We start from the raw sequence: 27,507 nt of genomic DNA on the forward strand, positions 1-27,507 counted from the left end.
TTAAGCACCTCTATGTCACGTGGACCTTCACATCAACCACACTTTAAGACCCTTAAGCCACCCCCAGTCTAGGACATTTTGGACAATATTTCACACTACGGATAAAAACAACTTAAGGCAGTTTTAATCAACTCAAACCAAACCCCGAACAATACAACGACACTTAGACTGCAGAGCTCATTATGAAGGAGCTCATCACATGGCCTCGGATCTGTGAACATGCTGTTGTGCTTTGAGGTCTCAACTCTACAAGAGGGGGAAGGGGGGGGGGGGGGGGGCTGACAAAGGGCAGGGATCGAGGGGGGTTTGTCCGAGCATCTTTGAGAGAAACGGAGATGACTTGTCACAGTGCAGCTGGAAAAACCGAGGGAATGATGCAAGGCACTCTGGGTACCTAAACGTGGAATATGTTTTTTCCAAGTGAGAAGGTGAGGGTGCCTCCGGGTGAGAACGCAAGGGTTTCGGGGTAGGGGGACAGAGCAGGTCAACATAACACTTGGTCAGATACAAGAGACGCCTGGACTCAGGCCAAAAGATGAAGATATGTCGTCATTTCACAGTACTGAATGCGCAGGTTTACCGCACATCTTCCAACAGCTTTCAGCCACCAGACACTCAACACAAACAAACCACAAAAAGCACAACTCAAGGTCGTAGTTCAAAGGTCACGTCAAAACTCAACACAACCAATGGTCCTTTCACACAGACTCAACAAGTATCTACATTTCAACTGGTTGCATCTCTTAGTAATGTTTTTTAATTGTGCAATTACATTAAGAACCTGCTCGAAATGGTATTTTGAGGGAAATGGAGACCAATGTTAGCCATCATTGTGTCATTTTTTTTCTTCTTCTTCTTGATCAAAAGCATTATTTTTTTTCTTCTTTTCGATATGTTAATTGGTCATGGATTAATGTAAACATGATACACACCACCAGGCTTGTAGTGACTTTTTAACATAAAAATGTTTTTAAAAAAGTTGTCAAATCAGGATGCTGACAATAGAGATGGTCAAAAATAATATAACCTAGTTCTGGCACAGTTAGATAAGGATATTTGTCATAGAGTTTAAGATGGGAGGGAATTCATAAACGGCCTTTATAAGATTTCCCAGTCTAGCAATGAAAGCAACAGCTAATCCAAACAGAGGTCCACATCCTCATGGAATCTGATATTTATCGGTCTATTACTTATTATTCATTACTAATATTGATATTATGACATGGGGGCATCGTCTTCAGAGAGATAAGCTGTGGGGACAGGAGGGGAGAGAGTCAGAAACTCAGCAGTGGAACGTTAAGAACAGGAATGAACCGGACTAACGTCAGGATTAACGTCTGGAGCAGACTAGCATCAGGAATAAGAATAACGCCAGGTAGAATCAGGAGAACGGGAACAGAAGATCATTAGTCTGATATCAGGAATGGGCTAACATCAGGAATGGTCTAACATCAGGAACAGCCTAACGTCAGGACAGGACTAACATTAAGAAATGATTGACGTTAGTCTCATGTGCGGAGAGTGCTCCTGACGTATTCTCTACATGGTGAACTAACATCTGTAGTATTCTCTGCATGGTGAACTAACATCAGGAGGAACGTAAGAAGTATTCTCTGCATGGTGAACTAACGCCAGCTCTAACATAAGGAGTTGTCTCTGCATGGTGAACTAACATTAGGAGTCGTCTCTGCACGGTGAACTAACGTAAGGAGTTGTCTCTGCACGGTGAACTAACATTAGGAGTCGTCTCTGCACGGTGAACTAACATTAGGAGTTGTCTCTGCACGGTGCACAAACGTCAGGACAAGGCCTCTTCTCTCTGCTTTAAGGACATGGAGGAATTCTTGGCAAGCACAGAACAAGTTGCAAAAAACGACAAACAGGTCTACTCAAACAAACACATACACACTTGAAGCCAAATCCATAAAAAAGAAAATGTTCAAAGTGTGTGTGTGTGATCTCTCTTACCAAATCTTTTTTTTTTTCTGACAAGCTTGTGCTTTAGTTTCAGATGGCTGCAATATCTGCACCTCTACCATCAAAATCTCCATCAAACAAGGACAGAAACTTTTGGAAAGCACATTTGTTGTTAGCAATGACAGTGCAACATTCATGCTCATCTCAATGGGAACTATGGACTGACCTGGTCCTTATAAACAGAACATGTCCTTTTTACACTTGGATACAAAAATATTTGGCAGTTCAGAAACCAGCAGAAGCTTTCTTCAGAAGCCTGATCAAGAGGCGTCCACTAGACCAGCCTGCATAAACTACACCAGTCAACACCTTTTTAAAAATGAATGACAGAAACAAAAGCACTTGTATCTCTGACGACTAGGAAGACCTGCATATTTTTCCACCTCTATGTAAAAAAAAAGAAATACTCCCCAGAAAATGGACAAGGTGTCATATTGTGACAGATTGACATTGCAAAGCTTGCAACTGTTCACATTAACCGCCCAGGACTGACACACCAACTCACACACAAAACGTTTTTCACAACACAGGACCAACACCATATTGTTTGTTTTCCTTTTTTCAATTTTTTTTTTAGAAACTAAGCTACCATGTATCCTCCGAGGTCTCCCGTGTGTGTGTTGCCCCCATCTTGCTGTTCTCTTCTCAGTGGTGGTGGAAAAACCTTCCTTCCTGCTCGCCCCCGATTTCTCCTCCTTGTTTCATTTCTCCTGTCGCCCACCTGAGGTGTTGAGAGGACGGGCTCGCTCTGCCGGCGTGGTGTTCCTGACCCCGGTGATTTCCCTGCTGCCTGGACACTGAATACTGACGCCTTCCTGTCCGCGGACAGAGATCTTTTGGTTTAGGAAACACGGAGCGACCGGCAGCAGGCGGTCTTGGTAAGGGTTCCACCGTTAGAGTAGAAGACTAACTTGCCAGCCAGTCCGTGAAGACTTCAGGAGCGACTGACTGGTTACGGTTCCTAACCTACCAGCCAGTCGCTGAACCCTTCAGGAGTGGCTGACTGGTTACGGTTCCTATCCTACTAGCCAGTCGCTGAACACTTCAGGAGTGACTGAAGGATTAACTCCACTAACTTATAGGCCAATCCCTGGGTTTCAGGGTGAACTGCTGCAGGCACACGCTGGTGGGATACTCCAGACTGGTCCACTCAGCGCCCCCCTCTGGGCAGAGGTTGGCATGACAGTCTCATGTGGATCCTCACTCACCCAAGTGGGTGCTGTGGGTACTACATCCAAAAACCACTCTGGGATGTTGCTGCTGACAGCTTTACAATACAGTCCAACCAAAAAACTAAATAAAAACAGTGTTCATATATTCATATATATATTTATATTTATATATAGAGAGAGATTGGCAACATAGCGCACCAGTCCTGGGTGCAGTGGAGTTCTTTGTGACGCTCTGGTGAAGGAGGCGCGTGTTATTTGGGGGACTCTGCTTGAGTATGAGGAGCGAGCTGGACTGGCTCCAGGGAGCATTCAGAGGTTTTGCTGTTACTGGAGCTGTTCTGCTCCTTTGAGCCTTCCGAGGTTTTGCCGTTACTGGACCTGTCCTGCTCCTGGTCCTGGTCGGCTTCCTCCGCAGCGTCCCCCTGCCCCCCCGCGTGCCCCCCCTCAGTGCCGTTGCTGGGCAACAGGGCGGCAGACACCTCAGGCTGGACAGCGTTGGGGCAGCTGTTCACTGTGCTCTCAGTGTGAGAGTCTGTGTCTCCATTGGCTGAGACATCCATGGGCTCCTCTGGTCTGCTGGTGGCCGGAGCCTCAGAACAGCCCCCAAGCCCAGACGCAGAACCAACTGGCACCGCAGAACCAACTGGCACCTCAGAACCGACCATCACGTCTGACCTGGCATCTGCCTCAGAACTCGGCTCTTCTTTTAAACTAAGATCCGCCTCAGAACCGACCGGTATCCCAGACGCAGGCTCCACCTCAGCACTGGACCCCACGTCAGAAACGGGTTCCATTTTAGATTCAGGTTCCCCCTCAGAACTGGGCTCCACCCTGGACGCTGGCTCAGCTGCCCCGCCCGCTGTGGCCTCAGCACTGACCTCTGAGGGGACCTCCTTGTTGACCTCTGAGGGGACCTCCATGCTGACCTCTAAGGGGACGTCCTTGTTGGTTACCGAGGTGATCTCCTTGTTGACCTCTGAGGGGACCTCCATGCTGACCTCTGAGGGGACCTCCATGCTGACCTCTAAGGGGACGTCCTTGTTGGTTACCGAGGTGATCTCCTTGTTGATTTCTGAGGGGACGTCCTTGTTGACCTCTGAGGTGACCTCCATGTTGACCTCTGAGGTGACCTCCATGTTGACCTCTGAGGGGACCTCCATGCTGACCTCTGAGGGGAGGTCCATGTTGACCTCTGTGGGGACGTCCTTGTTGACCTCTGAGGGGACCTCCATGTTGACCTCTGAGGGGACGACCTTGTTGGTTACCGACGTGATCTCCTTGTTGATTTCTGAGGTGATCTCCTTGTTGATTTCTGAGGTGACCTCCTCATTGACCTCTGAGGCGACCTCCATGTTGACCTCGGGGACTATCTTTGAGGATTCCTCCGTGACTGGTTGGAAGGCCTCCAGAGGCTCCAGAGTTTGCTTGCGCTCAAAGCTCTGGATGAGGCTGATGAGGTGCTTCACCTTCTCCAGCGAGGACTGCATCTCCTTCTGACGGCTCAGGATGGTGTTCTTGGTCTCCATGCATTTCTGTAAGAACAAACAAGATAGGAGCGTGTCAACCGAATGAAACACCTCTAATCTTTACGTTTACGTTAAGTCATTAAGCAGACGCTTTTATCCAAAGCTATGTACAAATAAAAGAACCATACAGCTACGAGCAATAGAAACCTAGTGTAACAATAAATACTTTGTACATAAGAAATTATACCACTGTAAGTGCGAGTTAAGTACTAGTTAGAGGTGAATCTTATACAGCAACCCTTGAATGTCCAGAGCAAAAGAGCACAGATTCCTCTTCTGATGAGTCATGGTTATAGCAGCATATGTTTGGTGGCGTAATGTTTCAGCCCATGACTCAAAGTATTGTAGCCCCTCTACATTTTGAAACAATTCAACGGACTAGAAAGCTTTGTGTTGATGAAATCATTCCCACCCCACCCAGCTGCAAACATGGTTGTTAGCTTCACATATCTGTTCCTCTTCCTGAATGTACTGTGTGTACTACTGAGTTGGTGAGAGACCACTGTACCGTGACGGAGTTGGTGAGCTGTTTGACCCTCTGCTCCAGCTGTTCCCTCTCCAGTTTCAGCTCAGCGCTCCACTTCAACAGCTTCTGTTTCTCCTCCTCTTTAGCTGAGGACACACACACACACACACACACAATTATTGACTGTTTTTCCCCCTAAATTACAATCAAAATATCCAGTTAATTGGATATTTGATTCGAGACAACTCCCGCTTTAAATGGTGTTCCATTATACTTTCTCCTTTTAGGAAGTTGGAAAAATCTTGCCTTCGGAGTTGTCTTGAACGCAGCATAAGCATAGTGAGGAGTATGTGAATTTACCTTGCAACTATTCTAGAGAGCTATTGATAAATAATGACAACGACAGTTGGGAGAAAGACATTTGCAGATTTTTTGGCCCATTTTTGGTATAATGAGGCTGAAAGAAAAAAAACTGAAGGCATTGTTATTTGAGAATGGAAGCACAGCGCACATAAAAATGCTGGTAAGAATACCACAAACCTCTGGCGGCATATTAAGTCTTACCACAAAGAAATTGAGGTAGGTTAATGTCTTGGTGCCAACGTCAAGCTGTTTGAGGCAAATTAGTAAGGCAGTGGTGTTGCATTATATAGCCTTTGTTTTGTAGCCAAACTGAAGCTAAGCTAAATGGCTAGAGAAAAAAGGTAACGTACGATCGGGCTTGGGGAATAACGGAATACATGGTACAGCGTTCCGTAATAAGGATACCAAAAATGTTCCGGTACAGTTAAAAAAAAAAAATAATAATAATTTCGATTACAGATACTTTTAGCAAAGTTTGGGATTATTAACAGCTCAAGAATCGACGCATTGTGTACCTTCTTTGTAGGCAATATAGGAATGGACAATGGCCAGCGTGCCAGGCCAGGGGATGGCGTCTTCTTTTTTGAGGATCTGTGGAGGCAACGAGGCGTTAGCTGACGGGCCGAGCCACATGTTGCTCCATGCACACACACACACACACACACACACACACACACACACACCCCACTGCTCAGGGAGGACAGGACAAGCGGCCCTCTGGGACCGACACGTAATGGTGGAGATGAACAACCAAAAGCAGGAGAATGGCAGCACTGACAATGTGGAAATAGAGGCATGACACAAGAGTACTGAACAGTGTGGACAGAAGCTTACAAAGCCGCGAACAGCCATATCACTGTCTGCGCCCGTAAGAAGGGGCACAGGGGGGGGAGACTGGGCACAGCAGGGGTGAGGGGGGTCACTTCCCATAAGGGGCAGGAGGGGGCTTAAGGGGGCAGGCATTCCCTTTTTCCCTGTTTACCTGGTCTTGGCATTTGGGGCAGATCCACATGCCCCTGGGAATGTTTTTGAGAGGCGGGTCCAAGCAGGGTAGGTGGTAGACGCGGGAGCAGGTGTCGCACATGAGCAACTGGCCGCTGCGCCTGCACACGGCACAGAAGTCCTCATGGATGTCTCCCTGTCATGGAAGAACGCACGCATCAGTGTCCCGCTCCCCCTTCCTGGCCGGGCCAATCACCCACCGCTTGGCAGGGTGGGCATAATAAAAAGGGGAGGGGGTTTGCTTTGGGGGGGGCCTTTTGAATGAAAGCCTTTAAACTGAAAAGTCATTTAGATAAAAAGGGCAGCTAAGATTGTACTTGTCAAGTCTTGACTGCTTCACAAGTTAAGGGCTGGATTAACAGATAGAAACACCTACAGCTTAAGTAAGCCAATCTATGTGGTTGGGGGGGGGGCATTATGACTGTTCACTTTGTAAGGCTGCAGGCTCCATGAACACAAATACATAACATGAAATGATGGATCAAGAGTGAATGAGTGAGCGTTTCCATGGGGATGAGAGTGAGTGGTGAGCTTATCTGAAAGAGCAAGTGTGTGTGTGGAGCGGTGTTTTGGAGGTATGGGGGACTCTGAAGTGTGCATTGTGAGCAACGGTTTTTCTGGGTGCGTATGTATGAGGATGAGGACCTGTAGTCTAAAGAGAGTCCGTGCGCACGGCGGCGCGGACCAGAAACAACACTATTTCCACAGGCGCGTGGTGCGCGTTGGTGTCATTCCATTGTGTCGTTCCATTTGGTGTCGTGCAACTTCATACTTTTGTAACCGGTCGCGTGCGGTGTGGCTGCCGCATATGCAGAGAGAGAAAGCAGGGGACACGAGTCGTAGGTCGGTCTCTAAATCTATGACCCTTCAATGCAGGAGCATAGGGATTCCCCAGACGGCACAGAACGATATTACTGCAACAACTGAACCAACGTTTCTGTGGGTTTGCTTACGTCTTGCCTGATGGAAACTTGAGGGTCAAAACTTTGCACGTAGGCTGTGCCAAAACGTAACGTAACGATTCACTAGGTGGAAAAAACTAACAAAAATAACACCGTTCCATAATGCAGTCTTTTGTTACCATAACAAGTTACGTAAGTTAGTTAGGCAACAGGCTAGTTTTGCTGGACACTAGCAATAAAACACTAGCCAGAAACTTTTCAGGACTCGTCCAGTTTAATCCACACATGAATCCAGGTGATCGTGGTGAACTGCCACGTCATATAGCCTAGGCTCTTTCACTGTGCTCTATTGGGCACATCACCTCGCCTATTGCGGCTTCCAGCGGTTAATCCACAAATGAATATTGGTGATACAGTTAACCGTCATGTACCGCCATTCCACTGCACTCTTCTTCAGTGCATTTTACTCTCCAGCTGTGTAGATGGAATTTTTTTCAGCAGCAACACCCATCGTTTAAGAGAAGACTGCAGCGACTCACATGCACATCGACTGTGGACCACAAAAGGTTTCGCTTCTGCGTTGACAGACACAGCGCGTTGTGTGACCAATCCATCAGGTATACTGGCCGCTTAAGAGAGTATGGGTTTGGAAAGACACCAGGTGTGTGTTTAAGAGTGAGTGTGTGTGGGTTTGTGGGGAGCAAGTATGTGTGGGTGTGTTTAGGAGTGAGTGTGTGTGGGTTTGGGGGAGCGAGTGTGTGTGGGTTTGGGGGGGGAGAGTGTGTGTGTGTGGGTTGGGGGGGGAGAGTGGGTGTGTGTGGGTTTGGGGGGAACGAGTGTGTGTGTGGGTTGGGGGCGAACAAGTGTGTGAGACTCCGTAGTGAGGGCCAAGCTCCTGCCTTAGCGGTCTGAGGAGCACAAGGTTGTGATTGGGGGGTGGGGGGGGGCAGCCTGCCAGATAGCGCCCCGCAGTGTAAGGGGGGTGTTGTGGGGGGGTTGGCAGTGGCTGGGCAGGCCCTTGCCTCTCTCCGGCTGCTACTTACATCCCCATGGCCGGGAGTGGGCAGAGGGAGGGTGTGGGGGTGGGCAGGGAAGGGGAGCCCCCCCGCGTCGAGCCGCTCGGGGGCTAGGGAGGCGGGGTGGCAGCCAGAGGGTGAGCACGGGGGGTGGTGGGCGCTCGGGTCCGGGACGCTGCTGTATTTGGGAGGGCGACCTGGGTGAAATGAGACAGACGAGAACAAAACAAAAAAACAAAACAAAAAAAAGAAGGGGGGAAAATGGAGAAAATAAAATAATAAACAGACATGTCAAACAGCCATCACACATACCTTACACAGGGGGTCCTCATTGGCTAGTGTGTTAAAAAGGTGAAGAATGATGAAGGAAGAGAAGAGGAGTTAGTGCACTTACAGACCAGCGTAGTATGAAGCAGGATTAAACAGTGCACTCACACACCAGCGTAGAATGCAGCAGGATTAAACAGTGCACTCACACACCAGCGTAGAATGCAGCAGGATTAAACAGTGCACTCACACACCAGCGTAGAATGCAGCAGGATTAAACAGTGCACTCACACACCAGCGTAGAATGCAGCAGGATTAAACAGTGCACTCACACACCAGCGTAGAATGCAGCAGGATTAAACAGTGCACTCACACACCAGCGTAGAATGCAGTAAGATTAAACAGTGCACTCACAGACCACCGTAGTATGAAGAAGGATTAAACAGTGCACTCACACACCGGCGTAGTATGAAGGATTAGACAGTGCACTCACAGAACAGCGTAGAATGCAGTGGGATTAAACAGCACATTTTCAGACCAGCGTAGAATGCAGTAGGATTAGATAATACAGTTGTAGACCAGCGTAGTATGGATTAAATAGTACATTTGCAGCGTAGAATGCAGTACGGTTACAGAGTGCACTCAAAGACCAGCTCAGTTTGCTGTAGGGTTAGAATTAGAGTTAGCGGGCATCTGCCTTTCAGAAAATAAGCAGAGTTGTAAAAGTGGTTTGGTTTAGTGGGTTTGATAGCACACAAACACGCTAACCTGACCAAACCACAGAGAGACTACAGAGAGACCCCAGAGAGACTACAGAGAGACCGCAGAGTCGCCGAGAGATCAGAGAGACTACACAATGCAGTTTCACACAGGACTTACCTCGCTTTCTGGTTCCCTGATGGAGAGGAGTGTTCAGGTAGGTGACCGCACTCTTTTTCCTCTGCAGGAGACCAACAGACAGGCGTTACTGACAACAGACAGGCACTACTGACAACAGACAATCAGCTTCAATGCATTATGAGCTGCATGTGTCAAATCACGTGGCTCTACTGCATGGATCCAAATGAGAGTCAAACACAGAGTACAAGTGTGTGTGTGAGTGTGTGTGTAAGTTAGTATGTACCTTAAACACTGCTGCGCTGTACATGGTACCGGCAAGTGTGTGTGTTTGTGCGTGTGTGTGTGTGTGTGTGTGTGTGTGTGTGTGTTAATATGTACCTTGGGCTCAAACACTGCTGCGCTGTACATGGTACCGGCAAGTGTGTGTGTGTGTGTGTGTGTGCGCGAGTGCTTACCTCTGGCTCAAACACTGCTCCGCTGTAGACAGGATTGGCAGTCGTTCTCCTTTTGCGTTCCTGCCTCCTGCTCTGGATCTCTGTGGCAGAAAACCACAGTTTTAGATTTCTGTGCCAGCCTAGACGTGTGTGTGTGTGTGTGTGTTTGAGTGTGTGCAACATCTCTTAGTACCTTCCAGGTGGTCATGCGTCACTAGGCCGAGGGACACCATGAAGGCAAGTTTCTGTGGAAGAGAGCACACAAGCGGAGTGTCGGTTTCTGCATCTGTAGTAGTGTTGCCCTGATTCCTTAATTACTTTAATACGATACCTGCCTACATATCTCAATACCGATACTGAAACAAAACCACGGCAAAAAACATCAGGAGAAGTATTGGAATAATTGACAGCATAACAAGGAAGAATTTAATTAATTTAATCAAAAATATAAAAAAAATTGACATCGACATTTGCCGTAGGGCCTGAATGACTGGACCAGAGTATTCATCAAGGTCATAGTGTTATTAAAGCTTTAACATAGTATATCCCCTAAATAGTTTGTGATTTTTTGATAGTTTATACTTTATATTTTGTTTTATATTTGCCACCAGATATCCCTTATTAAACAGCCTCAATGCTCCTCCTTGAGGAGGTCCGCGCCTTCTTTACTGTGTACACACTTCAAACAGAAGGAGCAGAGGTAAATGTTGCCAGGTGTAGAGTCTGACATGCAAAGGTGAGCTGCTGTACCTGAGGGTTGTCCTCGTATCTGGGTTTGGCCACGGGTGCAAGTGGGGGTGTGGAGGCGCGGGTCGTCTTCATCCGCACATGCTCTGATCCCCCGTGTGATTTAACAGTCTGTTAAGGAGGGACACACACACACATTAAACAATCAACCAACATACACACATCACTTCACAACAGCAAAAATACAACTGGGGGCTAATCCTAGCGTCTGCTAACCCAGCCAACAGGCTACTGTAAGCTGTCCAACTGTAGTCAATAACGTGGCGTCTGTGGGTAGGCTAATGGGTAGCTTTTAAGTCTTCTTACCTTAGCGTATGTGGGTAGGCTAATGGTTAGTTTTTAAATCTATTATCTTAGCATCTGTGGGTAGGCTAATTGTTAGTTTTTAAGTCTATTTTATCTTAGCGTCTGTGGGTAGGCTAATGGTTTGTTTTTAAGTCTTCTCACCCTAGCGTCTGTGGGTAGGCTACTGGTTAGTTTTTATTTCTTCTTACCTTAGCGTCTGTGGGTAGGCTAATGGTTCGTTTTAAGCCTTCTTACCTTAGCATCTGTGGGTAGGCTAATTGTTAGTTTTTATTTCTTCTTACCTTAGCGTCTGTGGGTAGGCTACTGATCTGAAGCGTGGTCGCAGGTGCGCTGATGACGATGCCGGTCAGCTGTCCAGTCGACGCATTCTTGGAGAGCGTGCCGCAGGGCTGGCCGTTGACTATGCGCACCTGGTGGATGGGCGTGGTCTGGGACAGGGAGGAGGGGCTGAGCTTGGTGGCTAGCATGATTGGCCGCTGTAGCAGCTGGGGGGGCGCGGCCACCATGGGTGGGGGAGGAGCTGAAGCAGGGGCGGGGGCGATGGGCACGTTGTTGGGCACCGGAGGTTTCGGCCGCACCTGGGGTACAGAGGAGAGAGGGTCAGCTAGAGGTCAGAGGTCAGAAGTTCACAGACACGCCCCCTCTCCAGCTGCCATGCTGCTGGGGAAAGAGCCTGCCACACACTCACAGGTAACAACACTGAGGACAGACCAGTGCTCAGCTGAACTCCTGAACCAGACAGACCAGTGGTCAGCTGAACTCCTGAACCAATCAGATCAGTGAACAGCTGAACTCCTGAACCAATCAGATCACTGAACAGCTGAACTCCTGAACCAATCAGATCAGTGAACAGCTGAACTCCTGCACCAATCAGACCAGTGCTCAGCTGAACTCCTGGACCAGACAGACCAGCGGACAGCTGAACTCAGACAGACCAGATCCGAGCTCCTGCACAGGACAGACCAGCTAAACTGGACCAGACAGCTGAACTGGACTAGACAGACCAGCGGGGAGCTGAACTGGACCAGACAGCTGATCTGGACCAGACAGACCAGCGGGGAGCTGAACTGGACCAGACAGACCAGCTAAACTGGACCAGACAGCTGACCTTGACTAGACAGACCAGCGGACAGCTGAACTGGACCAGACAGACCAGCGGACAGCTGAACTGGACCAGAGAGCTGAACTGGAGCAGACAGCATTGAGAAGCCACCCCACAGATGCTGTCCAGCAGGCCAGATGATGGAACTGCAGGAGAGGTCTGACTGAAGTTCACTGACAAGTGAAGCCACTTTTCAGCCATGTAGTGAGAGACAAAATAATTCAATGTAAAGAGAAAACGTTATCGTCAGTGTTTGGGGAAAATGCACTTTCTGTTCAACTGATTATTGTATGTTGCAGTGGTGGCCATGTCTGGACATACATCCCAGGATCCTTCACAGTTTCTGTGTAAATACTGACATCCCAGGATCCTTCACAGTTTCTGTGTAAATACTGACATCCCAGGATCCTTCACAGTTTCTGTGTAAATACTGACATCCCAGGATCCTTCACAGTTTCTGTGTAAATACTGACATCCCAGGATCCTTCACAGTTTCTGTGTAAATACTGACATCCCAGGATCCTTCACAGTTTCTGTGTAAATACTGACATCCCAGGATCCTTCACAGTTTCTGTGTAAATACTGGCATTCAAGAGCATTCACAGTTGCTGTGTGAATACTGACATTGAGGAGCCTTCACAGTTGCTGTGTCAATAGTTGCATTCAGGAGTGGCTAATGCTACCTGTGACAGTAAAGCTTCAAATGGGCTCATATGCAGCTTTAAATGCTCACTGCTTCCTCTGTGTGATGTGTGTGCCTGAGTATGAGAGTGTGTGTGCCTAAGTGTGAGAGTGTGTGTGTGTGTATGTGCCTGAGTATGAGAGAGTGTGTGTGTGTGTGTGTATGTGCCTGAGTATGAGAGAGTGTGTGTGTGTGTGTGTATGTATGAGCATGAGAGTGTGTGTATATGAGTATGTGTTTGCCTGTGTAGGTGGGTAGACCCTGAAAAAGGCCAGCCACGCATTAAACTGACATGCATTAAGCTGCCACACACACACACAGATATCACTTAAACTGCCACACACACACACACACACACACACACACACACAGATATCACTTAAACTGCCACACACACACACACACACACACACACACACAGATATCACTTAAACTGACACACATACACACCCACACAGATATCACTTTAATGACTGTCTGAAAGGAAGCCTGCCATGAGAGAACAGCACTACAAGACAACATACACACATAGATATACACAAACCTGCTATGAATCAACAGCACACACACACACACACACACACACACACGCGTGCTAATGACACAACAGCACTACAAGACACACACACACACACACACACACACACACACACACACACACAGCTGCTACAAAACAACAGCACACACTCACATAGATATACACACTTGCTACGAAACAACATCACACACACAAACAGATATTCACAAGCCAGCTATGAGACAACAGCACTACAAGAGGCACACACAGATACAAGGACAAAAGCAACTAGATGCAGGAAAGCAGCAGCACACTCTCAGCTACTCTATGCAGTACTGTAAGGAAAAGCAGTCAAACTGATCATGAACTCTAGTTCAGGGAACAGCAGTTTAGCTGATCATCCAACAGCTTGAACTCTACTGTAGGGAACAGCAGTCCAGCTGATCATCTAACACACTAAACTCTATTGTAGGAAAGTCAAACTATTCAACTTACAGAAAAAATTATATTGTAAGGAAGAGCAGACAAGCTGATCATCTAACACACTGACTTATATTGTAGGGATGTCAAACTGATCAACTTACAGAGTGAACTCTATTTTAGGGAAGAGCAGTAAAGCTGATCATCTAAGAGACTGAACTGTACTGTAGGGAAGCGCAGCTAAGCTGATCATCCTGTAGGGAAGAAGGGAAGAGCAGCTAAGGAAGAGCAGCTAAGGGAAGAGCAGCTAAGCTGAGCATCCTGTAGGGAAGAGCAGCTAAGGAAGAGCAGCTAAGCTGATCATACTGTAGGGAAGTAGGGAAGAGCAGCTAAGGAAGAGCAGCTAAGGGAAGAGCAGCTAAGCTGAGCATCCTGTAGGGAAGTAGGGAAGAGCAGCTAAGGGAAGAGCAGCTAAGCTGATCAACCTGTAGGGATGTAGGGAACAGCAGCTAAGGGAAGAGCAGCTAAGGGAAGAGCAGCTAAGCTGATCATCCTGTAGGGAAGTAGGGAAGAGCAGCTAAGGGAGAGCTCTTTCCTCTGATGCAGCACTGAGATCTGTCTGAAGCAGCTGCCTGTGGGTTTGTGGGCATGAGCGCACTCTAGTGGCATCTATGCTGAACAACACGCACACATAGGCACACAAACACAGAGGGGGGGTAGGGGGGCTAAGAGGGACGCACCTGTGGCAGGTAGGCAGGCCGGGGCGTTGCTCTAGCAGGTGGAACAAACTGAGGAACTTTGATTGGCTGGGCCGAGGTGGTGGTGGCGGCCTGCACCTATGATGAGATCACCTGTTTATTCTCTGCCCCGCCCTTAGAGCATCCACACTCCACTGCAGGGGCCAACTACCAGCACACACTACCGGTACACAATCCCGCATTAAACACACACTCCCGGTACACACTCCCGCATTAAACACACAACCCCACTTTAAGCACACATTAGTGGTACACACTCCCAGCACACACCATCCCGCTTTACACACACAATCCCAATACACACTCCTGGTTTAAGCACACAATCCCAGTACACACTGTAAGCAATGAAGTGTAGGGAGTTTGTTTTGTTTGTGAATCTTAACCAAGTTCAGCTTGGAAAGGCAAGAGCCACCACACACCCCAGCCACACACAGGAAGGAATAACATGTTTAAAACGCGAGTGTGACCTCCAGCTCCACACACAGAGTTATCTGCCCCCAGGAAGACCATGCTGACCTGGGAGGCAAAGCATGACGGGAACAGCCAGGGGACAGAGCACACACTTACCACAATGGCGTTCTTGGAGATGATGCGGACAGGATCTGAGCCCTGATTTGCCAGTTTGCTGGCCACCTGCAAGTTGATGGGTGTGGCCTGGGAGTCCGAGTTGACCAGAGGCTTGGGTAGGTTGCTGATGGCAGTGACCATGGCGACGGTGGGACACTGCCCGGCAGAAGCAGGAATTGTGGTGGCAGCTTTCAGCACGAGAGGTAGCGTCTTAGCGGTGAGCACGGGCGTGACCGTCAATGTCTTCTACAGAGACACACGGACAGAGAACAGAAAGGTAGGGGTCTTAGACTACACTTACACTGGGGGTGTCTGGTAGGGTACCGGTTGTACCCCCGTGTTTTGTGTGTGTGTGTGTGTGTGTATATGTGTATGGGGGGTCTGGTAGGGTACCTGTTGTACCCCTATGTTCTGTGTGTTTGTGTGTTTGTGTGTGTGTGTGTGTGTGTGTGAGTGTGTGAGTGTGTGAGTGTGTGAGTGTGTGAGTGTGTGTGTGTGGGTATGGGGGGTCTGGCAGGGTACCTGTTGTACCCCTGTTTTCTGTGTCTATGAGTGTGTGTGTGGAGCTGGTAGGGTACCTGTTGTAACGCTGTGTTATGTGTCTGTGTCTGTGTCTGTGTCTGTGTGTGTGTGTGTGTGTGGAGCTGGTAGGGTACCTGTTGTGAGCCTGTGTTCCGTGTCTGTCTGTGTTCTGTGTGTGTGGTCCGGTAGGGTACCTGCTGGGGGAGAGTGGGCTGCTGTGTCGGTGCCGTTGGTAGCTGGAGCAGGTGCTTGGTGTCAGCCGTCTGCGTTTGCAGCTGGAGCTTCAACTCAGGCTCCTGCTTCACCATCAGATCCTTCCTCAACTGCTCAACCACTTTTTTCTAAAAGAGAGAGAGAGAGAGAGAGAGAGAGAGAAAGAGAGAGAAGAGGAAGAGAGAGAGAGAGACAGAGACAGAGAGAGAGAAAAGAAAGAAAGAAAGAAAGAAAGAGAGAGAAAGAAAGAAAGAAAGAAAGAAAGAAAGAAAGAAAGAAAGAAGAGAGAGAGAGAGAGAGAGAGGATTAAAGCTGATGGTTGAAAAATGCTCCTTCCTTAAATGCTTTTCTCTTCCTGGAGGGGCAGGGAGTGTGTGTGTGTGTGTGTATGTGTATGTGTATGTGTGTGTGTGTGTGTGTGTGTGTGTGTGTGTGTGTGTGTGTGTGTGTTTGACCTCATGTGCTAGACACTGTATCGTTAGAGAAAATAGTACATGTAAAGCGACAGAGAGGAACTGATTGTCCATTATGAATGTTTCCTTCAGGTGTCCAGTGTCCCTGAGCCACTCTCTGAGGGTGTGTCTCCCCAACCCCCCAGGTGTGACCCCCCCCATGAAAAACTACCCCAATGGAAAAGAGGGAAGTCAGGAGAGAACAGGAGAAACTCCTCATTAAAATTCAGCTCACACACACTCACACAACACCCTGCCTCGGAACCCACTGAAGCCAGGTGCCTCTGGTTCTCAGACTCATTCACTCATAGTGTCTAGCCTTTTTATATCTCTCTCTCTCTCTCTCTCTCTCTCTCTCTCTCTCTCGAACACACACACACACACACACACACACACACACACACACACACACACACACACACACACACACACACACACACACACACACACACACACATTGCCTTTCTTTTTGTATTATCTCCATGTCCCTTCCCTGACACACACATGAACAAACACAAAACACACATGTGCACAAACTAACCCCTCACTCAAATCAATAGCCAATTACACAGAGGTCCTCCTTGCCCATTAAATGGTTATTCTAATCTAAGGTCACTACCAAGGTCCAGACCACTGGCCAGGTATTCTGAGAAAGCCTAGCTGATGCAGAGCCATTATCTATCACAAGCACAGAAGAATATGTGCAATTGATATGTGAATCCATCCCGGGTTAGGGATATGGGGTATTTCTTCATCCTGGGTTTGGGATATGGGGTATTTATCTACCCTGGTTTTGGGATATGGGGTACTTCTCCATCCTGGGTAAGGGACATGGGGTACTTCTCTTTATGCCAGCTGGCTAACTCTTAAGATGTCGATTCCAGACAGACAGACGCACCGGCGTGCGGCACACATATGTTGCACCAGTTGCTAGGAGACAGTACAGAGGCTTGAAGATCCTTGCTGGCCACCACGCTTGCAAGGAACGCCAGTAGAACATGTGTGCCGTGTGGCCACCGAGTGACAGTGGGACGGCCGTCTGCTCGCACACCACAAAACTGAACCACGAGTGCCTGCAGTAGCATAGTACAGGCATGACTGAGAATGAACTCTACAAACTCCAGCTGTGTACACGTGTAAACCAGTGGTGTAGTCCAGGGTATACGCAGGTATACGGAGTATACCCACTCACATTTCAGTCTGCATTGCGTATACCCACTTCTCAAAACAGAGCGTTTATCCTGTGCTGTATGGGCTGCTTAAAACAAATTAAGAGTATACACTGCAAAAAATGCTTTTCTAACCTAGTGTTATTACTCTACTCTTAGTGTTATAATGAGATGAAAAATCTAGTTGGTCTTGTTTCTAGCTAAATTGTACTTACCTAGTGCTTTCTTGGTAAGGTTATTTTTACCTATTTCAAGCAAATATTACTTATTTTAAGAAATCTTAACAAGCCAAATTTGCTTAACGCACTGGCAGCCACATTTGCTTGTTTTAAGCAAAATCCTGCTTAAATATGTAATTATTTGTCTTTAATCTAGAGGGGCATTTTTTGCAGTGTACCCACTTCTCCAGGGACCACTACACCACTGGTGTGAACATGAACACTAACACCACCCTGAAGGAGGCTACGGTCACTGGGGGTCAGTACTCACTGTGTCCAGCGCATTACCTGCCTATCTCGTTCACACGTGACACGCACACACACACAGCCGGAGAGTGAGCTGCGGAGAGTGTGTTACGGAGCACGGTGTCATAACGAACTCTGCCAGTTATTCAACCAGTAACGCATGTTATTCCACCTCAAAGGAGCATTTGCATCAGGCTCATTTGAATGAGGTTTTCCACAGAAGGAGTTCATCAGCTAACTCCCAGAGACGCACCGTGATGACCGTTGGCACAGCACAGCAGGAACACGCCTCTAACGTGTCTGAAACATGCAGGAGCTCTTTTCACAGACACTCTCCATCCAGGTTTTTCACAGCTGTGTTCACCCGTTTCTCACTAAGAACTCACCTGTTTCTCATTCAGTACTGTGTTCACCTGTTTCTCACTCAGTACTGTGTTCACCTGTTTCTCACTAAGAACTGTGCTCACCTGTTTCTCACACAGAACTGTGCTCACCTGTATCTCACTAAGAACTGTGCTCACCTGTTTCTCACACAGAACTGTGCTCACCTGTATCTCACTAAGAACTGTGCTCACCTGTTTCTCACTCAGTACTGTGTTCACCTGTTTCTCACGCAGAACTGTGTTCACCTGTTTCTCACTCAGTACTGTGTTCACCTGTTTCTCACGCAGAACTGTGTTCACCTGTTTCTCACTCAGTACTGTGTTCACCTGTTTCTCATTCAGTGCTCACCTGCTTTACACTGAAAGCTCACCTGTTTCTAACTCTAACTGTGCTCACCTGTTTCTCACTAAGAACTGTGTTAATGCCATTTCTCACTCAGAACTCACCTGTTTCTCACTCAGTGCTGTGATCTTGGCCTGTAGTTCGTGGAGCTGTTTCTTCAAATCCGCATTCTACAGAGCAAGCACAGGAACATGGGACTGGTCAGCACAAGGGGCTCACTTTTATTTTCTTATAAAATCAGGATGAACAAGAACACAACAAATAATTTGTGCCATTGAGCATGTAAAGTACTTTAAGGGTAGCAGACATGATGAATGAGTTAGTTTATAAATGGTGGAAGAACGTTAGGCATTCTAAAATCTAGTGTAGATACTTATATTAGTCATTACCTGAGGATCTTGTTTCATTTGAGACACCAGTTTCTATGAGGGGAAATTTAAAGAGAGTTAGAAACTACAACAGGTACACTGGAACATTAGACGGGATCATTTTTGGCACCTCTGGAGAGGTGAAATTCAATGTTAAATCCAAGTCAGCAAACATTACAGCAGAAATAGTGACATCTACAGGCCAACCACTGAACTGCAGCCAAGTGCACCTGTTCGACAAAATTACCAAACTATTAGATCTCTATCCACAGATATGAGGGACATACATAGCTACATACATTCTAACACACGTTAGAGCCATTTCTGCATAACCCCATGCTAATTATGTTAATTCTTCTAATGCATCTGCAACAGGTGCATAAAACAGTATTACAGCCAGAATTCATCTTCAATAGTCCAGAAATATAAGTGCAGGCTGATGTATTTGGAGGAAATTAAACATTGATGTTTTGGAGGTATTTAAAAAACCTCCAAATAAAAATCACTTCAGAACAAATTACACATGACAATGATTTATTTTTACTCCACAAAAATCCACTAGGGGGCAGCACTAAGCATGCAGAACAAGACCACAGGAGAGAACCAACACCTGTTATGACTGGATCTTATACAGAGCCGTCAGAGGGCACACACCCTCTGTGGGGCATCAGATGCATGATGGCCTTAGTCTCAGGGTATAGATGCCCTCTGTGAGGATCCCGACGCACGATGCCCTCTGAGGGGTTTAGATGCCCTCTGTGGGGTATCAGGGTATAGATGCCCTCTGGGGGGTCTTTGGGTCTAAATGCCCTCGATGGGGTCTAAGGGTACAGATGCCCTCTGTGGGGTTTAGATGCCCTCTGTGGGGTCTAGATGACCCCTGTGGGGTATCAGGGTAAAGGTACCCACCAGAGAGTGCGTGCTGAGCCAATGTGAGTCTAATTACTGTCTGACTAAGACAGCACAATATCCTTACACCTGTAGGAATCCTGATTACTGCACATGTAAGTAGTAAAGCACAGGCCTCCCCCATATTATTACTAAGGGGACTGTTATATGTTATTACTGTGTTTTAAAGGGCTGCTCATTACAACCGCTATAAATCCTAATAGAATACAATACGGCACAAAAAAATACATTTAAAGCAGCATTATGAAGATTTGGTCTAAGCAAAATGTATGCTACTCCGAGGTGCTCGGAGAGGGTTCGGAAAGAGGGCTCGGAGTTGCATAAATTTAGCTAAATCCTTTTGGTCAAAAGCCTGCAACCACCATCAACCAGCCAGCTGGCACTGATAAGTGTTTGTCAACATGCTAACTGGCGTAACAGTAGTTGGTCATACAAACATACCTAACAAAAGTGGCAAATTGTTGCACAGAGTTGCTTTAAAAGTCTTTAAAAGAAAGTTGACCCACGAATGTTGAGACACACACACACACACACCAGACGAATATTCTTCACACGGGCAGATATTAATCACATATCTAGGGGGAATTCATGACACCTCTTTTTTATAGGTAAGACAAATCTAACACTTGGATAGTGTAAAAGAAAGCTCAGGTGAAAAGCGGTCTCGTTCCCACCTGGTGAACTTGTATTTCCACTTTCAGCGCCTCCTGTAATGTTTGTAATTCCATCATTGATCCGCTCAGCTGGCCTGGGAGTCCTAGAATACTGACAGCCTGCAGACAGAGAAGAGAGGGAGATCAGCAGACCAAACAAAATCAGGAGTCAACTGGCTTTAGACCCCAACTGGCCCACTAGTCTTTAGACCCCAACAGGCCCACTAGTCTTTAGACCCCAACAGGCCCACTAGTCTTTAGACCCCAACAGGCCCACTAGTCTTTAGACCCCAACAGGCCCACTAGTCTTTAGACCCCAACAGGCCCACTAGTCTTTAGACCCCAACTGGCTTTAGACCCCCACTGACCCACTAGTCTTTAGACCCCAACAGGCTACACCACTGGCCCACTAGTCTTAAGACCCCAACTGGCTTTAGACCCGAACTGGTCCACTAGTCTTTAGACCCCAACAGGTCCACTAGTCTTTAGACCCCAACAGGTCCACTAGTCTTTAGACCCCAACTGGCCCACTAGTCTTTAGACCCCAACTGACCCACTAGTCTTTAGACCCCAACTGGTCCACTAGTCTTTAAACCCCAACAGGCCCACTATTCTCTAGGGCTGCTTGTTCCCCTGGGCAACATGGACACATTTAGAGAAAACGTATAATACTTAAAATCTGTCAATTTTAGACATCTTCCTCTCTCTTTAGGAACAACAGAGAAAGCATGTGTATCAATCACACCTTCAAGAAGAAAAGCCTAAGCCAAAAGTAGTAGTTTTGGAAGTCTCTAATGTTTGCATCTGTCCAATCACAGTGTCTCTATTGTGTCTTAGTGCATGTCCAATTACAGTGTCTCTACTGTGTCTTAGTGTATGTGCATGTCCAATCAGTGTCTCTAATGTGTCTTAGTGCATGTGCATGTCCAATCACAGTGTCTCCAATGTGTCTTAGTGTATGTGCATGTCCAATCACAGTGTCTCTAATGTGTGTCAGTGCTTCTGCATGTCCAATCACAGTGTCTCTACTGTGTGTGTCAGTGCATCTGCCTGTCCAATCACAGTGTCTCTTATGTGTCAGTGCATCTGCATGTCCAATCACAGTGTCTCTTATGTGTCAGTGCATCTGCATGTCCAATCAGTGTGTCTAATGTGTGTCAGTGCATCTGCGTGTCCAATCAGTGTCTCTAATGTGTATGTCAGTGCATCGGCATGTCCAATCACAGTGTCTCTACTGCGTCAGTGCATCTGCATGTCCAATCACAGTGTCTCTATTGTCTTTTTGTGTAAGTGTATGTTCATGTCCCATCACATTGTCTTTAATGCGAGTGTTAGTTCTGCATACCAAATTTGTCATTAGTTTTAAAACAATGACTTAGTCTGTGGTAAATTGGGGCTCTGGGCTGGAGGCTGTGACATGGGCATGTGTTTGCCCATGTAGAGCACAGGGAAGAGGCAGGATGAGAGTCAAACCTGCCCCTCCACTCTCCCTAAGCCAGAGGCTATCACTAGAGTTGGGCTAGTTCTAACCCAGAGAATATTACTAGAGTTAGGCTAGTCCTAGTCCCAGAAGCTATTAGTAGAGTAAGACAAGACCTGGTCCCAGTGGATATAACTAGAGTTAGGCTAGTGCTTACCCTAACCCAGAGGATACTACTAGAGTAGGCTAGTGCTTACCCTAACCCAGAGGATACTACTAGAGTAGGCTAGTCCTAGGGCCAGAGGATATTATTAGAGTTAGGCTAGTGCTTACCCTAACCCAGAGGATATTACTAGAGTTAGGCTAGTCCTAGTCCCAGAGGATATTACTAGAGTTAGGCTAGTCCCAGTCCCAGAGGATATTACGAGACTCACCACCTGGCCACGGATCTGAGCGCCTCTCTCCAGCTCCCTGCAAAAGAGCAAACACAGTAGCAGCCATCAGACTGGGGAGCTCCACTGGACACACACACACACACACACACACACACACACACACAGAAGACTGGTGAGTGCTACTGGACTACATGCACACACACACACACACACACACACACACAATAGCAGCAATCAGATTGTGGAGATGTACTGGGATACACACACAAACACACACACACACACACACACACACACACTATAATGAACTAATCATGAATACACAATATCAGATTGTGGGAGCTCTACACAGCTATTAGTCATAAGTAGCAGTCATAAGACTGAGGACGCTATACTGAGCTATAGGGCTAGTTACCTACACACACAAACAAACATGCATGCATGCACACGCACGCACTCACACGCACACAAAAAACAGTGTGTCAGATTGGAAGAGTTCTACCAGATGCATAGAGCGAAACATATATACACATACACTTTAGGGAGCTCTACACAGCTATTAGGCAATACACACAGTAGCAGTCATAAGACTGAGGAAGCTGTACTGAGCTATAGGGCTTGTTACCCACACGCACGCAAACACGCATACAGGAAAACAGTGTGTCAGATTAGAAGAGTTTTACCAGATGCATAGAGCGACTCACACTATCAGATAGGGGGAGCTCTACAGAACTACAAAAACACACACTTAAACTTCTCCTGCACCAGTCAGTCCAGGACGGGCAGGCTGTTCATATGGCCATAACACCTCCCTTACTCCAACACCCACTCAGAACAGAGAAATGGCCAACACCGTCCCAAGCTAAAGGCTACACTGATTCCAATACTCCAGTACTTTATTAAAAGGAAAAGTCCATGATTGTAACGATAGAAATTTAGTTAAATTAGTTTCCTTTGGTTCAATTTGTGGTCCTCGAACTGTTCGTTCCTTGTAGCGCTAATACAACTCTGGTGTTCATACACAGTCCAGCCAAACAAACATGGCGGCTGAGGCTGAGCCGTACACTATTCTAGCTAATCAACCTTTGAACTTTGGGTTCAGGGCCATAGAAGGGAGGGGTGGAATTTGATTGGCAGTTGAGTTAAAATATAAACCCTTTTGATAAAACCGCAAACCATACTTTTAAAAGACTACAGTTTTGAATGGCAGTCCGTTAGTTCACAAGGTTCTAAAAATTATAGGGCTACCTGCCCCAGCCTTCATCCTGAAGAGGAAGTGCAGAGGCAGGACATCTGCCTGTAATCAACTCATATAGCCTAGCTTCTGAGGAGCGGCATTCTAACCCCAACCCTGTAGTCCATTTATGTTAGTCCTGAGCTGACATCCAGACACTAGCACATCTGCGGCCCAGGGGTGGCCCGTGCAAAGTTCAGACTGCACTCATCTGTTTTCGTTTTGGTTACAGAATAAAGACATCAGGTACTTTTGTATATAAAGAAAGGGATCTTAGCAAGACACTAACTTTAATATTAACCTCAATTTCATATTAAGAGATATGCTGCTCATTTATCTAACAGGGAGTTCAAAAATGATACACATAACCTTAGAGGTTGCTGGACATTGCTACTCTTAACCTAAAATACTGCTACTCATAGCCTAAAAGACTGCTCAGCAATGCTACTCATAGCCTAAAAGACTACTCAGCAATGATACTCAGGGCCTAAAAGACTACTCAGCAATGATACTCAGGGCCTAAAAGACGACTACTCCTAGCCTAAAAGACTGCTCAGTAATGCTACTCATAGCCTAAAAGACAGCTCAGTAAGTCAAGTCAAGTTTATTTATATAGCACATTTCATATGGCACACATAGACACAATGTGCTTTAATAATATTAGTAATGATACTCATAAACTTAAAAGACTACTACTCATAGCTTAAAAGACTGCTCAGCAATGCTACTCATAGCCTAAAAGACTACTCAGCAATGATACTCTTTACCTAAAAGTTATGCTCAGCAATGATAACTCATGACTTATGAGTACATTCAAGTGAGTGCAATGACAGTTCCTTAAAAAAGAATTTCCCCTGTTTTTCGCTGCCTGACAAAGCCATTTTTTAGGTTTTGTAATAAATAATGTCTGCCCCTTTTGACAGTTAAGTCAGTGCAGAACTGCGGTGACAAATTTAAACCCACACAGCCATTTCTTCATAGTACATGGTTCACATTTCATATTTCTCCTTCATCTGCGCAAAGGCCTTGGTTAGTTCAAGGCAGGACATTAGCTGAAAACCCAGAGTTGGTTTCATTAAGTGCCCCCCAAAAAGGTCACAGTCATTTTCAAAAACAAACCTATTAGAGCTATTTCTGTCTAAGGAAATGCCACAAAACCGTCACAACCCCTCTCTATAGAATATATTGAAAACCCGTTTTTCACTGACCATCAATAGGTATTTAACTATTTCCTTAAGTACATAAAGCTTGTAATTGGGTGTTTTAAGTAATAATAGTAGCAGTGATAAGGCCTATAGCACAAACCGATTGGCCAGAAGTAAATCTTTTTTGTTTAATTAAGACACATGTGTTTGGGTTGGTCGCTATTTGTGTGCATCTCTTCTAGGTAAATCCGGCACAGTGCCAATACCAAGGCAGCCAAATACCGCATTTCAGATTCTTCCTATGTTGGTATGGGTCTTCAATTCAGTTAGATGGCACCATCACTGACTGCTAGATTCAAGTAACAGGTAGGACTGAAAAACAATGGGCGCGTCCGAAATTGAAGGGTGGTCCAAATTCCTCTCCAGTCAAATTTGTTTTCCCCCCGCACCATCACTATCGCAAAACTTCTTCCGTGGGTTGACACAGATAGAACTATTCGAAAGTAGTTACGTCTTAAACAAATCATTTCATGTTAGCAACATAACGTTAGTAGCATATTTTTTTCATGAGTGAGTACGGCAGCGTTGCAAGGATATGATAGGGAAAAGTTCACTTGATAGGCCCTGTGTACCAAAAATACGTGATAATACAAAACATCCAGATGTGTAGTTATATTGCTCTATACACCTGGATGCATTTTTAAATGCAACCAAACTGACATTCCAAGATACTCAACTTTTAAGTAACAGACAAAGCTTAACCCTCCGTGCACCTAACGTTACTTCTTAGCTATGTAGCTGGCGCACGTTTGCTTCGCTCTATGAGAATCTGCAGGTTCCATAGCTACTCTCGCTAGTAGTTGGTGCAAGCTAGCTAATGTTACGTCCCCCTAGCTGGTAGCAAAAATCAGAAGTGGATGAAGAATTGATGAACGTCTGAAAAGACAGAAAATGTGTTCTTTAAGATTATAGAAACAACCCATATTACAGTGTGCTAGCGTCACCACGAAGTTCATTTATGGATTCCGGAGAACTGTATAACTCCATAACCCGGGTTAGTAGTGATAACAAATGTAGCCAGCTTTCCGAGCAACCTTCCAAGCTTTTAGTAAGCTAATATTACCTCGCTGGTTCTAGCCAGTGAGCTAACCAGAAACAGCTAGCCAGCTAGCTCGCTAATATTGTCAGTTAGCAGGCTACAGCCTATTGAAGCCGCAGAGAAAACTGTTACTGTTAACTGTTACTAGAGCTAGCTGTCGAGCTAGCCTAAAGATAAGAACACCCGTTGCACTCCATCACAACAACCTCTACACTCATGTAAAGCCGCAACGTTGAATTTCTTAGCTCACGGATCATCATGATCACGTACATGAAGCTGATGGTGGCAAGTTAGAATCGGCCCCTTTGCTCTACGCTTGCTGCCCTCCAATAAGCATTGCACTTAGAAATACCGCTCAACTCCTAGAATAACGATAAACGAACAAAAACTGTGGCCATCAGCCGGTTTTGTCTTGCTTGAGACCACGACGTCTTAAATTAACAAACGCTATAGTGACTATGTTAACGATCAAAGTTTCGAAACAAGGGAAATAAAAGTTCTTATAATAATAAAAAAAGATCCCAAGGTGCACTTACCCTCCTCTCTACTCACTTGAGCAGTAGTCCTTCTCTCCTCACAAATTATTTAAATAAATATTTTCAAACACCCCAAATCGGTACAGGATCCCCGATACACTTACTACCCTAACTATTTCATAAGCCTACATTGAATAACGTCCAGTTTGACTGTTTTATTTTTTAATTTGTTTAAATTCGATTTGTGTAAAAAAGAGAGAAACTGAGATACAAAACAAGAACTCTTCTTCAATCTCATTCACCACAGCCATAGCACAAAAATTATCAATGCGCGCAGGAAGAGGGAGAGGAAGGGGGGTAAGAAAACTGTGGCGTAAAAAGAGTATATTATCTTCGTAACACGTTCAATCCACTACATAGTTAAACAATAGCTGTGAAAGTGAGTGTATGCGATGAAAGCTGACGCTGGAGACAAAAAGAAAATATGTTTTACAACAGAACTACTTTTTGTGACGGTGCGGCGAATTTATTTCACTTTGCCTAAGGAACAGTGGTACTATGCCTCCCATTGCCTAGGGAAAAAACCCGGATGTAAACTCGGTGAAACTCATCTGGAGAGAAGTAGAATGCGAACTCAGTGCAACTCAATATACATCGAGAAGAAGTACGTCCCCATTGCAGTCCATCGATTCAACGACTTTGTCACCTCTCCGCGATTTGTCTTTTCCCTAATTGAAACCATAACCCATAAAAGGGGTGGGAGCACATTGCGCGTTTCCGTTACCGAATAACCCATTTATAACATTTATGTTAATTCAAGATGATGTAAAATAACGTTAAGCTCACCCCTGTAAGAAACAGAAAGAAAACAGCTCATGTGCGTGGCAGAACATCAGTAGTAAGCTAGTCCGTCTGAAGCGAGAGTGGGAGATGGCTGCCTACCTCACTTGAGAGAGAGTGGCGGGGCAGCTTTTTTTTCCACGAGTAACCTACGCCATTACGCTGTAGACAAATAAGGAACTTGATGTGAGAAGGAATGCACGTGTAGCAGATTGTAAATAAATAATGAATAACTAAATTGCATGTATGTACCGACATCTTCATAAGCCTAGCCTATAGAATTATATTAATTACCCGCCAGTATGCCACGAGTATACGTGTTTAGCACAGGGATGCTGGTGGATGTGAACGGGATAGA

General features: G+C 46.2%; 1 protein-coding gene across 1 annotated transcript; it reads right to left on the reverse strand.

The window, feature by feature from the left end:
* Positions 1–3,240: 3,240 nt before the first annotated feature.
* phf21ab (PHD finger protein 21Ab) lies at positions 3,241–26,488 on the reverse strand. The gene is made up of 19 exons (XM_080847310.1): positions 26,370–26,488; positions 22,395–22,431; positions 20,562–20,660; positions 19,000–19,032; positions 18,715–18,780; positions 15,721–15,927; positions 15,065–15,310; positions 14,480–14,575; positions 11,300–11,596; positions 10,716–10,823; positions 10,159–10,210; positions 9,987–10,066; positions 9,571–9,631; positions 8,452–8,621; positions 6,487–6,642; positions 6,020–6,095; positions 5,184–5,287; positions 4,244–4,681; positions 3,241–4,027 (listed from the first exon to the last, which is right to left on the reverse strand). Exons 3-19 carry the CDS (start codon positions 20,616–20,618, stop codon positions 3,401–3,403), a joined length of 2,874 nt encoding a protein of 957 aa, XP_080703436.1. The 5' UTR covers positions 20,619–20,660; positions 22,395–22,431; positions 26,370–26,488; the 3' UTR covers positions 3,241–3,400.
* Between the last annotated feature and the right edge of the window lie 1,019 nt (positions 26,489–27,507).

This window comes from Sprattus sprattus, assembly GCF_963457725.1.
Source record: "Sprattus sprattus genome assembly, chromosome: 11".
In the NCBI taxonomy this organism is placed as follows: domain Eukaryota; kingdom Metazoa; phylum Chordata; class Actinopteri; order Clupeiformes; family Clupeidae; genus Sprattus; species Sprattus sprattus.

Excerpts from the sequence above, each read along its gene's own strand:
- phf21ab (XM_080847310.1), bottom strand. The coding sequence starts at position 20,618 with ATGATGGAATTACAAACATTACAGGAGGCGCTGAAAGTGGAAATACAA. Across the intron at positions 10,211-10,715 it reads GATACGAGGACAACCCTCAG|AAACTTGCCTTCATGGTGTC; the intron begins GTACAGCAGCTC and ends TCTCTTCCACAG. Across the intron at positions 6,643-8,451 it reads CCACTCCCGGCCATGGGGAT|GGAGACATCCATGAGGACTT; the intron begins GTAAGTAGCAGC and ends CTTCCATGACAG.